The 18473-nt window shown below is 38.5% G+C and overlaps 2 protein-coding genes across 5 annotated transcripts in view; one reads left to right on the top strand and one right to left on the bottom strand.

Moving 5' to 3' along the window:
* The window catches only part of rpl38 (ribosomal protein L38), an 888922-nt gene extending 885905 nt beyond the window's left edge, over nt 1-3017 (bottom strand). Inside the window, exon 1 of the mRNA XM_049464410.1 lies at nt 3013-3017. The gene's annotated coding sequence lies outside the window, so the exon portion shown is untranslated. The remainder of the gene's footprint in view (nt 1-3012) is intronic.
* The window catches only part of sdk2b (sidekick cell adhesion molecule 2b), a 537061-nt gene that overhangs the window by 492862 nt on the left and 25726 nt on the right, over nt 1-18473 (top strand). For 2 of the 4 annotated variants that reach the window (XM_049464366.1, XM_049464364.1), the window contains exons 23-40: nt 128-237; nt 697-847; nt 1002-1239; nt 2220-2335; nt 4497-4686; nt 4803-4901; nt 5756-5950; nt 6179-6380; nt 6739-6842; nt 7295-7365; nt 7531-7666; nt 8785-8841; nt 8960-9061; nt 10596-10711; nt 11173-11359; nt 12382-12519; nt 16074-16235; nt 16484-16609. In XM_049464366.1, coding sequence (XP_049320323.1) covers nt 128-237; nt 697-847; nt 1002-1239; nt 2220-2335; nt 4497-4686; nt 4803-4901; nt 5756-5950; nt 6179-6380; nt 6739-6842; nt 7295-7365; nt 7531-7666; nt 8785-8841; nt 8960-9061; nt 10596-10711; nt 11173-11359; nt 12382-12519; nt 16074-16235; nt 16484-16609 — 2500 coding nt within the window. Of the gene's footprint in view, nt 1-127; nt 238-696; nt 848-1001; nt 1240-2219; nt 2336-4496; nt 4687-4802; nt 4902-5755; nt 5951-6178; nt 6381-6738; nt 6843-7294; nt 7366-7530; nt 7667-8784; nt 8842-8959; nt 9062-10595; nt 10712-11172; nt 11360-12381; nt 12520-16025; nt 16236-16483; nt 16610-18473 lie in introns of all 4 variants that reach the window. The other 2 variants (XM_049464365.1, XM_049464363.1) reach the window with 1 other exon arrangement.

Below are 18473 nucleotides of genomic sequence, written 5' to 3'. Positions count from 1 at the left end.
ATTGCAACCATTAACATGTAAAGATAAAGTAAAGTAAAGGTCAGAGACATAAAAGGAAAACGGGAAAACAGGCAACGACATAAACAATACAGGGCTGATGTTATCTGGTTCTGCATTCTGTTCTCAGATCAGTGTGGTGGGAGAGAATGAGGACTGGGTGATGGTTCACCAGCTGGCTAATGAACCTGATGCCCGCTCACTGGAAGTGCCTGCTCTAAACCCCTACACCTTCTACAGGTATTACCTCTTAACCAACTTCCCCTAGATACTTTCAGTACATTCTACACCTTCTATGGGTACCACACCTTCATTAACATTAATACTGTATATCTTGTGCATTTTTAACAGTTACCACACATTTAATTTAATTTCTACAATGCACTTTACACCTTAGTACATCCCCTATAACATCTACAGGTATCATACCTTCAATACACCAAATAAACACTCTATAGGTACCACATCTGTATTACATTTCTGTATATTCTAGAGGAACTGCACCTTTATCACAATGCCTGTACACTCTGCAGGTTCCACATCTTTACTACAATGTCTACACATATTACACCTTCTACAGGTAGCACATATGTACTACAACCCCATACATCTTCTGCAGTTAGCACACCTGTTCCGCAACCACCATTCCAGTCTGTACAGTCTGTATATACTGTATCATATCTGCGGTGTCACCTACAGGTTTCGCATGCGTCAGGTGAACATCGTGGGCACCAGTCCTCCCAGCCAACCTTCACGAAAGATCCAAACCCTACAGGCTCCTCCTGACATGGCTCCAGTCAATGTGACCCTGCGGACAGCCAGCGAGACCAGCCTGTGGCTCCGATGGGTGGTATGGAATGGCATCTTGTTTTCATTATTACTGCTATATTTTAAACTTCTCAGTTTGTTTCTAGTATAATATTACTATAACTCAAATTGTTATAATATCATATTATACAATAATAAAACTATATATTTAAAAATATCTCCTGATGTGTGTCCAGCCTCTGCCAGAGTGGGAGTATAATGGTAATCCAGAGTCGGTGGGCTACAGGGTTCAGTACAGTTGGACCGGCCCACAAGCCAAAGCCCTAATCCACCGGATTCCTGACCGCCTGGAGAGGGAGTTTACTATAGAGGACCTGGAGGAGTGGACAGAGTATGAGGTTAAAGTTCAGGCCATCAATGGAATCGGGGCTGGACCTTGGAGCCAGCCCGTACGAGGACGCACCAGAGAGTCCGGTAAGATGTCAAAATTGGTGCAGTATGAACCACTTTCTTGTTTTTTTATTGTTATTATTATTATTAATAGAATACACAGTAAAGCAGGTTGCAAGGGGGTACCAAGGGTTGGTACCAACAGTCTGGATGGTCCTTTTTGCCTGTGGTCCAAAGTACACACCAAATATTTCTTCCAAAAGGAAGTTTTTACGTTGGTTTTACTTGCACTTACCACACTATTATTCTGATTTTGGGGTTGTATGTATGATATTAGGGTAACTAGACAGGTAATGTTGCAGAATACCAGTGGCAGAATTGATGAATAGTGTTTTAGGGCAGTTTTATACAGAATAGAAATTAATTGTGAAAGTAATTTAGTATTGTGACGACTAATGACGACTTACAGTAATTACATTTATAAAGTTGTGTAATATATATATATATATATATATATACATATATATATATATATATGTATATATATATATATATATATATATAGCCTGAAAACCCTTGTAAAGGCTGTGTAGGTGTTAAATAGTGCGAGTATCTGTAACGGATATGCCGGTTGCAGGCTGTGCTGCTTCCTGCTGTAATGAGTTTGAGGGGCTTTAATGGAGTTTAATGGAGGAGTAAAATCTTTAATTCTCTCTCACACCCGCCTGCTTTCCACATTTCAGCAGAGCTGTGGAGGACGGAGTGTGTGTTTGTGTGTGTGTGTGTGTGTGTGTGTAAGAGAGAGAGAGAGGAAATTGGGAACAGATGGATTGTGTGTGGAGAACTCCAGCATTTTTCATATAGCCCAGCAAATTCCTGCTCTCTCAGCTCACAATAGCAAGGAATTCCACACACACACACACACACACACACAAACACAAACACTGAAACACACACACACACATAAACACACTGAAACCCTATAAGAATGATGGAATGCATTAAATAAACTGTCCAGTCTGGATTTCATAATCATCAGAATAATCTCTCTCTCTTTCCTTCAGTTCCCTCTTGTGGACCCACCAACGTCTCGGCCTTCGCCACGACCTCCAGCAGTATCCTGGTGCGCTGGTTCGAGGTTCCTGATCCAGACAGGAATGGCCTCATTCTCGGCTATAAGGTCAGCAATGCTGAAATTAATGAAAAGTATTGGGACACCTGCTCATTTAATGCTTCTTTTATTCCAAATTCACTGGTTATCAACAAGAATGTTAGTTGGGTGAGGATGTTGGATGATCACCACTCCACCCATCTCCTACCTCTCCCAGTCAAAAGTATTGATTGAAGCTCCATCATTCCAGAGAACACATTTCCATGGCTCCACAGCTCACTTCTGTAGCCTAGGAACCTCCAGATCATCTAAATACACTAACTAGCAAGCTGCTGGCTGGCTAATTAGATCACACTGACCATCTTACACTAACATCAAACTTACCTAGAAAAAAACTGCAAAGAACTTTGTCCAGAGTTTCTGTTAATGCAACGTACAGCACATGATCAATAATAGTTTTCTTAAATACTTACTGTTAAAACAAAATTCAAAATTGTTTTTTTTAATGATGATGAGACTTTTAAAACAGCTGAACAAAACATATTGCACCATAAACTAACTAAATTGTAGTTAAACCTTTGGTAGTTGAGGCCAGGCCAACTACTGCTCATTTTACTCTTTAGTTAAACGGGGTGTACTAAGCATTTCTGCAGGGTTTTTTTTTTTTACCTGATGTTGGTCACAGTATTTGCATATTCGACATGTCTTCCCAACTCTCACTTACCATCTATGTGTAGTCATTCTCCACAGCCTGCTTTGTCTGCCTTGTCTTGGGGTTTATATATTGTATGAGTTAACAGTCTTACCTCAGAGTTGAAGGCTATAAGAGCAAGTTGCTGTGTTTTGTGTTGCTGAGTATAGACTATATGTTGGCTGGGTCCAGCTTGTCATATTTGCATTACCACAAGCATATATAACAGATAATAACACATGAGTAATAGTCACAAATTCCCAGTTCCCAGTTGATAACTTAAAAATATAGTTAATATTAAACGTCTCATTGACACAGCCAACTCAAACCATGAAGTGACTTTTTAATTTGGTAAGACTTAAAGTTTTTCTGTCAATAAAAATAAATGAATAATCTAAACTAAAAAATTCTAGATGGCACAATTGGTGGTGGTTTTCTTCAATACTCAAAAATCTAGTACAGTAGCCTTGAAATTTTGAGTTTTCTCAACTTTTTTCTTTTTAACATTGCTGTAGCTACTTGCCTGACAGCTCGACTACAACTCAGCTACTCCATGTAATGCAGATGGTCTGTTCCAGGCAAGGGTACCTGCCAATCACTTAAATTAAGTAATTAAACTAATTGTAATGTTGGTTTAAACGAGTAGCTGTCAGGATTGCAGCAAGGAGAGGACGCGGAGAGCAGACGCAAATGCGAGGATATACATTTATTAAACAGAAATAAATATGTAACAGGATAAATAAACAGACAGGGTAACTATGAAAACCACAGAATACAGAAAGACTGAAAAAGAAAGGAAAAACCTACAACCTAACCAATGTGACAATGTACAAGAACCAACAAACTAACATTGAACACACAGGGGCTTAAATACACATGGAGGGAAAAGGAAACAGGTAACGCCTGGGGAAAGGTAATAAGATAAGATAAGATAAGATAATCCTTTATTAATCCCACAATGGGGAAATTTACCATGTTACAGCAGTGCACAGTAAAGGACAGAGAAACAGGTCAGGAAAAGGTAAATACAAATAATGATAAATCTATATATACAAAAAACTATTGCAGGAAAATATATAAAGACACTTAAAAAATTATATATAGTAAAAGAAATATATATATATATATATACATCTAGTGCATAGAGATATGATTATGGGAGGGTGGACCAGTATTATTGCACAAGAGTAACAGTGAATAAATATCAAATAAATAGTAGATAAAAAAAAAAAAACAGTGAGAAAAACATTGCACATTAAACATATTGCACAAATGGTGATAAGGGGATCACAGTGAGGGGGCGGAGCTACAAATTGAACACAGGTGGGAGCACTGAAGACATGGGCGGGGACATGGAGAACACAGAGAGGGCCAGGTAATAGGAAATAGGAATAGGAAAGGTAAATAAACAACAGAAAGGCAATAAAATCACAGAGACAGACAGAGGAGACACAGAACGTGACAGCAACAAGTAAACAAATGGTAGGCCTAGACCTTATCCATCTTTTCTCTCTCTCTCTCTCTCTCTCTCTCTCTCAGGTGGCCTATAAGGAGAAGGACTCAGACTCTCCTCTGCAGTTTTGGACGGTGGAGGGAAACGCCACTCACAGTGTTCAGCTGACTAGTTTAGGGAAGTACGTTCTCTATGAGATCCAGGTTCTGGCCTTCACTCGCATTGGAGATGGCCGCCCCAGCTCCCCTCCAATCCTGGAGCGCACCCTTGATGATGGTATGCATGAGACAGTCGGTCACATCTATACTGATAGATTACTGATAGAATACTGATAGTGTGCTAAGCTAAGCTTAGCTAAGCTAAATCCCTGTATATCTCCCTGTCTCTCGCAGTGCCTGGACCTCCAGTTGGTATTCTGTTCCCGGAGGTCCGAACTACTTCTGTTAGACTCATCTGGCAGTCGCCATCACAGCCCAATGGAATCATTCTCGGTTAGTTTGTGTGTGTGTGTGTGTGTGTGTGTGTGAGAGAGAGAGAGAGAGAGAGAGAGAGATAGAGAGAGAGAAAGCCTGCATTTGTGCTAATGTTTTCATTCCCATATACATACACTATATATGCATACAGTTCTGGAAAAAATTAATAGAGCACTTTAGTTTCTGAATCAGTTTCTCTGATTTTGCTATTCATAGATATATGTTTGATATATGTTTGAACATTGTTGTTTTTTTCTATAAACTACAGACAACATTTCTCCAAAATTCTAACAAAAATATATAGTCATTTAGAGCATCTATTTGCAGAAAATGAGAAATGGCTGAAATAACAAAAAAGATGCAGAGCTTTCAGACGTCAAATAATGCAAAGAAAACAAGTCCATATTGATAAAGTTTAAGAATTCAGAAATCAATATTTGGTGGAATAAGCCTGTTTTTTAATCACAGCTTTCATGCATCGTGGCATGTTCTCCTCCACCAGTCTTACACACTGCTTTTGAATAACTATGCCACCGTTTTCCATCATGATAACAACTCTAAACACTCCTCCAAGATGACAAGTGCCTTGCAGAGGAAGCTAAGGATAAAGGGGATTGGACTGGACAAGTATGTTTTTAGAGCTAAACCCAATTGAGCACCTCTGGGGAATCCTCACATACAAAGTGGAGGAAAGTAGAAGGTCTCTAACATCCACCAGCTCTGTGATGCTGTCATGGAGGAGTGGAAAAGATATATTTAAAATAATATATATTGTAAATAAAATATTTACAAAAATGTGAGGGATGTACTCAGTTTTATTAAGTAATAATAATTCATGAATTCTCTCCATTGCTTTTATATTTCCTTTGCAGCCTATCAGATCACATATCGGCTCAACTCCACCAATAGCAACACGGCAACGGTGGACGTATTGAACCCCAGCGCCCGTCAGTACACGGTTACTGGGCTTAAACCAGAATCTGTCTACGTATTCCGCATTACCGCTCAAACACGCAAGGGCTGGGGGGAGGCGGCGGAAGCCCTGGTGGTCACCACTGAGAAACGAGGTAACGTATACTCTAAATGTAGGTATTGTGATATTATTATACACTGAGGGAGGAGGAGCTACAGTCTCTCATTAGGGTGAATATGTGTATATTAATAACACTCTAAATGTAGGTATTGTGATATTATACACTGAGGGAGGAGGAGCTACAGCCATTTATTAGAGTTACATGGAATTTATGCGCAAAGAATTGATGAAATGTATGTGTGTTTGTCCCTCTGACCACCAGCTCGACCCCAGCCCACCAGTCGTCCCACAGTGCCGCAGGAGAACGTACAAGCACGCAGTGTCCTGCTTTCCTGGGAACCCGGCAGTGACGGTCTCTCTCCGGTCCGGTATTACACGGTGCAGGTCCGAGAACTCCCCAGCCGGAACTGGACCGTCCACTCAGCATCCGTCAATCACGACTCAACATCGTACATCGTGGACAGGTGCCTGTTTCTATAGGTTATAATTCAGGGTTCTTTATCGACACTAATATGAACCTGTTTTGGTTCCCAAGAACATTAGAACTCAGAGAACTGACTGAACTAATCAACAATCGAATCAAAAAAAGATTAGCTAATTCTGATTAGCTAATACTTGCTGGTTCCACCTACTGGTCAAATTAAGTGTAAATGCATGACAAACCTAAATTTATCAGCAAATATAATATTTTACTTTTCTTATTGTCTTAATTTTGAGGAAAAAAAAAAAACAAAACAAAGGTTTGTAAGATTTTATAAAGGATAAGATACTTATATATAGTTTAGTTTTAATCTTGACAAAATATCGTTTTATGTGTTTCAGGCTGAAACCCTTCACCTCCTACCAGTTCCGAGTGAAGGCCACTAATGATATTGGGGACAGTGAGTACAGCGAGGACAGCGAGGCTATAACCACCCTACAGGATGGTGAGAACTGACCACGTTTTCCCTGGTGTTGCTATTTTGGAGATAACACTGACGATAGATACACTTTATAGACAAAAAGTATTCATTGTTTCTTCAAGGGTACACTGAAACAAATGATGCATAAAATTTACTTTAAAAAAGTTTTGCAACTTTCTGCATTTGCTTTTTTATAAGTAAATTTACTTGCTAAGCAAATGCAGAAAGTTGGGAAACTTTTTTCAAGTAAATTTTATACATCTTTTTTTCAGGGTATTTAAAAGAGAGTCATTAATATAAGTATAATTATTATATGTTATAATAATTATTAGAATATATTATAGATCAGGGTGTTAGGTAATCACCACCCCACCTCATCCCCAAATCCCCAAAAAACATAGTGTAAGCATCTACAAAATTTTGGGTGTAATTAAATGAATGAATATGACTCTCTCTCTCTTTCTGTCTTTCTCCAGCTCCAGATGAATCTCCCATTATCCTCTCTGTCACGCCACATACCACAACCTCTGTTCTGATTCGCTGGCAGGTCAGCTGACTCTACTGTTCACTTCTCTGCTTTATATGTAGACACTGTATATGTTTGCATGTTTAGGGCACGTACCGTAAGTCTTTCTAAATGTGTAATATGATGCATGTTATGTAATATATATATATATATTTGTGTGTGTGTGTGTGTGTGTGTGTGGTCCAGGCCCCAGCAGAGGAGAGGATAAACGGGATCCCACTGGGTTTCCGTGTCCGGTACCGAGAGCTGCTGTATGACCGTCTACGCAGCTTCAGCGTCCAGCCCATCAACAGCCCGTCTACCAGCTGGGCCGAACTCACCTGTGAGTACCTGAGCACATATACACACACTTGCAGTCATAAACCCTATCCGGACGGGATTAGTTTTTCAGGGGGACGTCTGTGAAAAATATTTAAGACTTCTACTCAGTGATAAAACTCTTGCATCCAGACTGCAATAAAAAAACAGGAGGACAAGTGAGTTTTGTGGCTTTCTCGATCACATGACATAATGTTCAGTAGCTCCTCCATTTCCACTCGCTGTTGTGTTTAACGTGGATCTCCATGGAAACGCGCACCCAAAGTGTGATTACAAATAGCTATTTTATTAAATGCAAGAACTAGAGCTTAGATCAGGCCCAAAATGAGCACCTCGACCCAGAAGGAGCCCGGGCATGTTTTGCCTGAGCCCGGCCCTCCCCATAATCTGTTATTATGAACCCGAACTTTAATTAAACTCGTCAAGTTTTGAAAAAGTAGAGCGTTTATAGTCTACATTCAAAAACACAAAAAACTGTAATAAGGCTATGCACTGCACTGCACAGTGCTGCATGTCATGTGCGTAATACAGACAGGTGGAGTGTGCACTACGCAATTGTGCAACTTGTTTGTGCAACAGTTTGATTTGTTACTTAGCTATATTGTGATTATCATACCATAGCTTTATATAAAATAAAAATAGTATTAAAAACAGACACCTACCTCACAGACTATTTTCTTGAGCCCAACCCAACCCGAGGAAATTGGTGGGAAAGCTTAGTCTGACCTGGCCCAAGTTTGGGTCCAGACGGGACTAAAATTACCGGAGGACCACAGGGTTCATCGAAAAAGAGTAGGAAATTCAGCCTGTAATTTTTTCAGAAGACGTCAGACATTTTTGTTCTGGACAGAAATAAAATCACAGAGGACCCCAAAACTACTGTATTCCATTCAGAAAGGGCTATAGTTAAAGTTATAGTTAGTATTTTTTTAGAAAATTAATTATTTCTCCCAGGAAATTATTGCAATTACACATATTTTCTTTTACACATGCTTATTTTCATTGTGTGTATTGAAATTAAAGACACAAAGTACTAAAATTAAATGAAATGAGTTAGTTTTATGTAGCTTTGTTATGTTTATGCCAAACCCCTCTCTGTCTCTCTCTCTCTTTCTCTTTCAGCTCCATACAGTATACGCAACCTCAGTGACCCCTCTATCACCCAGTATGAGCTGGACAGTAAGTTTTTTTTTTGTTTGACAAATTACATCTATGTATTTTACAACATAAATTTTCTGTAATAACATTAACATGTTTATGTAGAAATTGATTGTTTAAAAGCGTGTGTGTTTTGTAGACCTATCCAAACACAAGCGTTATGAAATCAGACTGAGTGTGTACAACGCTGTGGGGGAGGGACCAACCAGCTCGCCACAGGAAGTGTTTGTGGGTGAAGCAGGTGAGTGAGATTTAAGCAATTTATTAAATCAAATATGTACAGTGTTATGAAAAAAGGTTTGGGCACCCCTGATATTTTTTATGATTTTCCTCTATAAATCATTGGTTGCTTGGATTAGCAATTTCAGTTAAATTTATTGTATAGCAGATGAACACAGTGATATTTGAGGTGTGAAATGAAGTTTATAGGAATTACAAAAAGTGTGCAATAATTAGTTAAACAAAATTAGGCAGTGGCATAAATTTGGGCACCCTTGTCTTTTTATAGATTTTTATGAATTTCTTTGGTTAGCTCATTGAACCTTGACCTACATACACAGGTGATTCCAATTGATAAAGGGTTAAGGAGCCAATTGCAAGTTTTTCTCCTCTTTGCATCTTCTCTAAAGAGTGGCAACATGGGAGCCTCAAAACAAAACTCTTAAATAACCTGAAAACAAAGATAGTTCAACATCATGGTTTAGAGGAAGAAAAAAAAAGCTCAAATCTCAGAGATTTCAGCTGTCAGTTTCCACTGTGAGAAACATAGTGAGGAAATGAAAGACCACAGACACAGTTCTATATAAGACCTGAAGTGACAGAACAAGAAAAATCTCAGATAAGCAGAGGAGAAGGATGATGAGAACAGTCATAGTAAACATAGGAGAGGCTGTATGGGAGAGTATTGCAGAAGAAGCCTTTTCTGAGCACACGCCACCAACAGAGTCGCTTGAGGTATGCTAAAGCTAAAGCACATTTAAACAAGCCAGCTTCATTTTGGAATAAGGTGCTGTGTGTGCAGTTGAGTTATTTGGAGGGCGGTTATTTATGCATGGAGGAAAAAGAACACAGCATTCCGAGACAAACACTTTACTACTCCCCACAGTAAAATGTGGTGGTGATTCATCATGCTGTGGGTCTGTGTGATCAGTGCAGGTACTGGGAATCTTTTTAAAGTTGAGGATCACATAGATTCCAGTAAATATCAGCAGATTCTTGAGAACAATGTTTAAGAATCAGAAAGAAACCAGAGGAACAAGTACAATGTTCTGGAATGATCATCTCAGTCCTCAGACCTGAATATTATTGTAAATCTGTGGTGTGATTTAGAGTGAGCTGTTCATGATCAGAAACCTGAATCAAACCTGACTGAACTGGAGATGATTTATAAAGAAGAATGATCTAAAATACCTTCAACCAGAAGCCAGACTCTCATTGGAAGCTATAGGAAGCGTTTAGAGGCTGTTATTTCTGCAAAAGGAGGATCTACTAAATATTGATGTATTTTTTCTGTTGGGGTGCCCAAATTTTTACACCTGCCCAATTGTGATTAAATAATTATTGCACATGTTTCTGTACATGCTATAAACTTTATTTCACTTCTTAAATAACACTGTGTTCATCTGCTATATGATATATTTAACTGAAATTGCTGATCTGAAAAAAACAACGATTTAACGGAAGGAAAATCATGAAAATTATCAGGGGTGTCCAAACAGTCGAGATGTTGAGCTTCTAAACTGATCTCTCAACATTTTCCTCCATTACTTACACAGTGCCAACTGCTCCTCCCCAAAACGTGGCCATCCAATCATCTACCGCCACACAGCTTGACATCACATGGGACCCACCTCCATTGGACACTCAGAATGGAGACATACAGGGCTATAAGGTAATTTTAATTCACTTTTTATTTCATTTTATTTAGCTGTAGAGATTAAGAAGAAAAAAATGTACTTTACTAGTGTACAACCACTAAGGGTGCTTTCACAACTACTTTTCAGTCTGATCCAAAGTAGGTGTGAAAGGGGTCAAAGAGGAGGTCTCGGTCTGGATCTACTAAACCATGGTCATCAAACCTCATAACATTCCACCAACCAATTAATATGAAGTTTAGAGAGACTCCGCCCACAAACATGATGATAACAGGATGTAGTAATGTCCACTCACTCACTAAACTGCAGTGTGAAACCAAAACTAACTGGATCAGATTATCAGTGCACCATGTAACAAACACATGAACCATGGTGCAGGATTTAAGGTGTGAAAACGCCCTAGAAGAACAGAGAACATCCGTGAGACTTTTTATTGAATGATGTTCATGTTTTTTCATGTTTCTTCATGTTTTGTCAGATTTATTTCTGGGAGTTCCAGCGTAAGAACGAGACAGAGAAGCTGAGGACTCTCTTCCTGCCTGAAGGAGGGGTCAAGCTGAAGAACCTGACGGGCTACACCACCTACATGATCAGCGTCGCCCCCTTTAACGCAGCTGGAGATGGGCCTCGCAGTGCCCCCACAAGGGGGCGTACTCAGCAAGCTGGTACACAAGCCTACACTTACAAATCTTTTGAACTTTTAATTCAAACCCACATATAGCTTTTTAAAAATATTGCTACCAGGTACAGATTAGATTTTGTAGAAAATCAGCTTCAGCTGTATTTAGGTCTGCTTTGGCCGTTACACTGTTTCTTGAGGTAACTAACATCAAGCTTTGTGAGATGTTTACACCCCTTCTGTTCTGCAGAGTTTATTTAGGTAGTTCTTTAAAAATACTTAAAAAAAAAATGTCTGCATACATGTACAGGGGTTGGACAATGAAACTGAAACACCTGTCATTTTAGTGTGGGAGATTTCATGGCTAAATTGGAGCAGCCTGGTGTCCGATCTTCATTAATTGCACATTGCACCAGTGAGAGCAGAATGTGAAGGTTCAATTAGCAGAGTAAGAGCACAGTTCTGCTCTAAATATTGCAATGAACACAACATTATGGGTGACATACCAGAGTTCAAAAGAGGACAAATTGTTGGTGCATGTCTTGCTGGAGCATCTGTGAACAAGACAGCAAGTCTTTGTGATGTATCAAGAGCCACGGTATCCAGGATAATGTCAGCATACCACCAAGAAGGACCAACCACATCCAACAGGATTAACTGTGGACGCTGTAAGAGGAAGCTGTCTGAAAGGGATGTTCGGGTGCTAACCCGGATTGTATCCAAAAAACATAAAACCACGGCTGCCCAAATCACGACAGAATTCAATGTGCACCTCAACTCTCCTGTTTCCACTAGAACTGTCCGTCACCACAATAAATTATTGTAGTCTAAAACCAGGTGTTTCAGTTTCATTTTCTAACCCCTGTAGATATGTCCTCACACTTATTTTATCTACTGGCAGTGTTTTATTTAATCTCAGGATTATTCTATTATTCTACAGTATGTTAATTTACCACAAGATCATTGTAATTCTAGTCCTGTGTTTTTTATTTGTCAAGTTATTTTTTTGGGTAGGCTTTCATGTATGTCTTTCTTTTCACTTTCTCTCTCTCTCTCTCTCTCTCTCAGCTCCCAGTGCTCCAAGCTTTATCCACTTCAGTGAACTCACCACCACATCTGTGAACGTGTCCTGGGGTGAGCCGGTGTTCCCCAACGGAATCCTCGAGGGATATCGCCTCATCTATGAGCCCTGCACTCCTGTTGATGGTCAGTACCATTCAAGACCTTCTTTATGAGAAATATAAATATACTGACCGGACATTTTCAAGACTCACCAAAAAGCAAGGACATTAACTTTAGTGCTTCTGCATTCTAATTAATATTGAAATGGTCCAACACTAACAAACACTAACCACTAACCAACAAACGCGAATTGAGTCTCATTCAGGTTAATCAGCTGTTTGACTCTTGAAGTGTTCTGAAGATAAAATGCAATATGTTTTGCTTTGGTGAAAATTGTTCGTGAAGAATAGTAGTAGTCTTTGGAGGAGAATGAAGGTGTAAGATGTTGAATGGTGGCATTTGAAGGAGAATGATGGTGTTTGGGGAACAATGGAGGTCTTTAGTTGGGATTGCTGGGGTTTGGTGAAGAATGATGTTTAATTGAGATTTTTTTAATTGAGGTGTTTGTTTAAGGCCCCGTCCAGACGAATGTGAATATTTTTAAAAACTGAGGTTTTTGTCTCCATTTTTAAAATGATATTTGTCCACACAAGCAGCGTTTTCAAAAATATCCCTGTCTACACGGAAACACCATACCATTAAAAAACATAACAGTTTCCTCTTTGAGGAATGTTTTCTGCCACCAGTGTTGGGAAGTAACGGATTACATGTAACGGCGTTACGTAATCAGATTACAAATTATGAGTAACTGTAATCCGTTACAGTTACTGCTTCAGTAAGTGGTAATCAGATTACAGTTACTCTGCTAAAATAAAAGGGTTACATTGCGGTACTTTCCTATTTTTGCTCTTCCAATCCAACACCGACAAAACGCAAATAACATTTTGGGGTGAAATCGCTCTGATATGACAGGGAACTGTCTGCCCCTCCTCCCGTCTCGCTGCACACACACACACACACAGAGGAGGGGCAGACAGCGGCTCCGCACACACAACGAGACGAAATTAACTGACATTTTGGTCAACGAATAAAAACGAGACGAAAATGTTTGGCAGGGACGAAATCCAATCAGACTGATTTAGTTCTGTGAAAGGTAGGGACCAGTTAGGAAGAGATCCAATCACTGCTACTTTAGCGGAGGCGCCGCGCGCTCAGTTACAAACCCGGGAATTAAACTGTCGATACGGAGCTCGACTGGAAGTTAACTCGACAGTGTTCAGCAGGAAGAGAGAGAGGGGAGAGGCGATATATTTCTCCTTTGACGTCGCGAAAAACAAGATAATGTGTAAACAGAGACTCCATCTCCGGTAAAAACACCACTAATCTTTCAGCTTCTGCAGACCAGAGTCACACAGATCTCCATGCAGAGATCCGCGTTTTAATGCTGATGTTATTTCATGAGCAGATGGTGTGTTTAACTCGGCAGTGCACTAAAACACAGAACTGATACAGAACCCTAACTCATTAAGATGTCTCACAGTGGGAAAGATATAGCTAGTGATAAATCAGCAGCAGGTCAGAAAGGAACTCAATAATATAACGAAAATAAAACAATAAAATAAGTGAATCTATGAACCCAAAAGTCTGTGTAAAGTTCCTTACAGCATTTTCTCATCAGTTTCTCACTTTAACTCATGAAGTCTCTCTGTACATCCTGAGAGCATCTCTACAGGACAGTGTGTGAATGTGTGTTTTGATCTCATTTATAGACTGTAGCTCCAGTAGATGTGCTGGAGATAAAACTAGATCCTTTAAAAGTTGTTTTTGCATCTACAGCTCTGTTTAAACTTTAATTTAACTATTCAGATGTTTTATGACCTGATTTCTAGAGCAAAATTTTAAATGTAACATATGTATAGTCACACACCTACAATAATAATAATAATAATATACATTAAATCATATATAAATATATTTCACTTTCAAACATTAACAATATTACTCAAGTGGTTATTAAACGTTTCATTTCGTATACGTGTATAGTTAATAATTCAAGGAAACTGATGAAAAATCATTTACATTTACACCCTTTACATTTTAGTCGACTAAATTTACTGTAATTTTAGTAGACTATATTCTTATGACATTAAGTTGACTAAAACTAAAAACATTTCAGATGACTAAATTGTGACTAAAACTAAATACTATTTTCGTCACAAGACTATAACTAAGACTAAATCAAAATTTGTTGTCAAAATTAACACTGGTGGCAAACCTGCAAATAGATAGCTTACAGTTGTTGTTACATTGTTTGGTTTTAAATGGTTTTATCAATTTATAGAAGTGTTTCATAAAATTGTTTGATGAAATGGTTTCATAAGTATTTTTATAGAGTGATTGAAAAGGCTGTTTTATTTGTTTATCTATTTGTTAACTGGAAAGAAAAATAAAATAATAATATGCAATATGTGGTTGCTACATTCATTCAGGCTTAAAAAAATGACAATATTTAAAGTAATCCAAAGTAATCAGATTACGTTACTCACTTGAAGTAATGTAACTGATTACGTTACAAATTACATTTTGAGTGATGTAATCAGTAATCTGTAAGGGATTACATTTTAAAAGTAACCTTCCCAACACTGTCTGCCACTCATCAGAAACAACCACTACTTGTACAGGAGGATCAGAAAAAACTGCATGCAGTGCATTTTGGCGCCTAGGTAATGTGAGAGTAACATTAAATTAAGCTGTAAACATGTTATTAATCTGCAAATCGCAGAAAGAACAGAACCAAATCCAGTCAGTGTTCATGTTTCAGGCTCATCCTGAACAGGCTAGGCTAATGTAAATAAAAAGCAGACATGCGCAGACTCATGTGTGATGTCAGCATTTTTTTGAAAGCTTAATTTTCCTTGTCCACACAGCTTCCCTGGTAGCATAGTTTTAAAAAATCTCCACATTGGAAGGCGTTTTCGAAAAGCTCTGTTTTCAGTGATTAAAAGCTGCATTTTTGTGTGGACGGAAGGCCTAAATGGAGACAAAAACCTCAGTTTTTATAAAGATCTGGATTTGTGTGGACGAAGCCTAAGAATGGTCATAAGTAAAGGTTAAGTTAATTATTGCGTTTGGTGGATAATGAGATGTTTTATAAAACTTGTGAGTTTTGGGTCAGAATGAAGCCAACCGTAGCTAAACTAACCTGGGTAGTGCAGGACATATGGTATCTTGTTTCTTCTTAATTTTTTAAAATAATAACAAACTAAAGGAATTTAATTTAAACGTGTTTTATAAATTTAGATCTCCAACCTGGTGGTGTTATCCTCAGGTCCTTGATGGCCACATTAGTGATTCCCATCTCCTTACATGCAAAGGCCATTGGCTGATAAAATGAATCAATTATGGTACATGAACTAACCTGAAAATCAAACTTGTAGTCTGATATCTGTTAGCCAGTTAATTTGGTGATGCATGTCCAGACTCTGTGTCAGGAAGCAAGTGGATTGGGCTGCACTCAGTCTGGTACCCAGACTGCAATTAGATGGTAAATCATAAGGATAATAAGGAAAGTAAATAAAGTAAAGTGAGGAATACTCTAATGAAGAGTGTGTCTCTATTTTGGTTGGACTAAAAACAGTGTGTTTGTCTAGAACCCTCAGTGTCCTGTGCCGACTGTCTTGACTCCCCCTCCCCCCCAGGAGTCAGTAAGATAGTGACGGTGGATGTGAAGGGAAGCGCCCCCCTATGGCTGAAAATTAAAGACTTAGCCGACGGGGTTACTTACAACTTCCGCATCCGTGCCAAAACCTTCACCTACGGGCCGGAGGTGGAGGCCAACATCACCACTGGACCTGGAGAAGGTCAGTCAGTATATCTGAATCTCTCTCTCTCTAATCTCACTGTGCTGATTTACAAGGTAGCAATGTCTAGTGATATTTTGTATGTAGATTAATTTATAATAATTACAGATAATTATTAAAGACAAATAATGTCACCTAGTGTACTGAGGTAATTATTGTTGCACTCTTATAATGAAAGCGTAAATGAGTGTACATATTTGTTTGTATGTAATGTGAAGGTTATACTTCCTCCCCGCTTGATGTTGCAGGTGCCCCAGGACCCCCTGGTGAACCGTTCATATCTCGTTACGGCTCTGCCCTCACCATTCACTGGACTAACGGTGATCCCGGACGAGCCCCCATCACGCGATTCGTCATTGAGGCCAGACCTTCTGGTAAAAGCTTGGAAAATAGGTTTTTGCATTCTAGGATCACTTAGCTATCTCTTCTACATTAAAAATAGCTAATGCTTATGATAATCTGAATATGTATTTATAGATACCATTATCTACTGAATATGTTTTCATGGACAGAGAAGTTTGATAATAGTGTTATAGTGTTAAAGTTATAGTGAAATAGTGCTAAATAATCTGTCAATGGAATAAAACAGTTTAGTGTGATAATATAACTTGTCAACATAGAATTAGAATAGAATATCGTACAACAATATAGAAATTGTATATACATATTAGTGCTGGGCAGTATATCGGTTAATCCGGTATACCAGTGGGAAAATTAAAACCAGTATACCTTTTTCACATAGCGCTAGATGCGCTGCAGAGCACTGTGTAAAAGATACAGCTCGCTAGCTAATGCTATCCAGTTAGCATAACAAGCTAATACACTGGAGTGATGGCAGGTCAGCCCTGTGGAGTCAAACGCTCCGTCCTACCTGGAGAAACATAAGAACAGCACTTTGTCTGAGGAGCTCCTGTTTCTGTTTTTTGCAATATGTTTGTTTGAGTGTTTGTTTTTATTTAAGTAAAATAGAAAAACAACAGCAAACAGCAATGAATCACTCGAAATTACAAAATCGATCAACAGATTAGAAAAAGTTTCTCTCTCCCCCTGGATGAGCCCAGAATGGGTTCTGGGTGCAGAATCATTTATTCAGCACAACTGAAAACACTCCATAAGACTTTTAGTACGATGTGCACAAAAGCTTTAAGAGCAGTAAATATAGCCCTTTAAAATACATTAATAGTATATTTTATTAATATTAAATGCACAGTGAATTAAATGTATTTGTTAACTGCAGAAAGAAGGGACTTGTGGCTGATTTTAATACTGTAATGCCTCTAATGGCTTCAATTATAACATATTGTACATTGATATTAAACTTGTGTCCAACTTGTGCAATAGAGCTTTGAGAAATATCTTTTTTTTTAAATACTTTAACATTTAAGATTTAAGGCTCATTTATAGATTTGAAAAGGAAGCCATTAAACTTGTTGCTGTATCTCTTTTTAAGGTCTATTCTTTACATTCTTCAGCTGTTTTCTGATAATGAAGTTTGATTCCTTCAGACATTGTGTAATTTTATGGGACAAAATAAACCCAATAGTAATAAAAGCCTTAATTTAAAGCCTTAGAGTTTTATATTATATGTTCTATGTTTACGGTAAGTCACAAACCTATATTAAAGCCCCAGACATGCAAAATAAAATAAAACATAATGCAAAATAATAATAAAAAAAAAAATAAAATAAAAACAATGTGATATACCATCTAAACAGTTAGAATCTTGAAAAATACAGTGGTATAAATTTTTTAACACATTGTCCAGCACTAACACATATATATGAATGGGAGCATTTTCATTACACCCTTCACTTTGGTATGCACCTCGTTCCTCTAGGTAATATTGACCTGATTTAAGATAATTGTCTTTCCAAGAAAGCAGTGCAGTTGTCTATAAACAGTTAAAATTATGCATTGCATTTATGATAATGCTGTGGAAGCTTGCAGATGCATGTTAAACTCCAGCAGTAAAGATTAAAGCACACTTTTGGCTGCACTTACCAAGTTCAGGAGTAAAAGCCGGAAACTCCCCTGCTCTGACCTGAGAGTGCGCTCAGATTTACGAGAAGTTTATAACGTCTGTGAGTTGTTCGGGATATGAATTATGTGGCACAAAGGCAGCAGGGCTTTCAACTGTGCAAGATTTGGCACGTCCAACTTGTCGGGGTGGGATTTCTCCAGGCTTTTCATTATCTCCAATGAAAGGTGTAGAGCTGACTTGAAGCCAACCTTGAGGTT

The sequence above is a fragment of the Astyanax mexicanus genome, chromosome 15 (assembly GCF_023375975.1).
Source record: "Astyanax mexicanus isolate ESR-SI-001 chromosome 15, AstMex3_surface, whole genome shotgun sequence".
NCBI classification, from domain to species: domain Eukaryota; kingdom Metazoa; phylum Chordata; class Actinopteri; order Characiformes; family Acestrorhamphidae; genus Astyanax; species Astyanax mexicanus.
The sequence above is the reverse complement of the archived record's forward strand: the minus strand, read 5'-3'. Positions and strand labels throughout refer to the sequence as shown.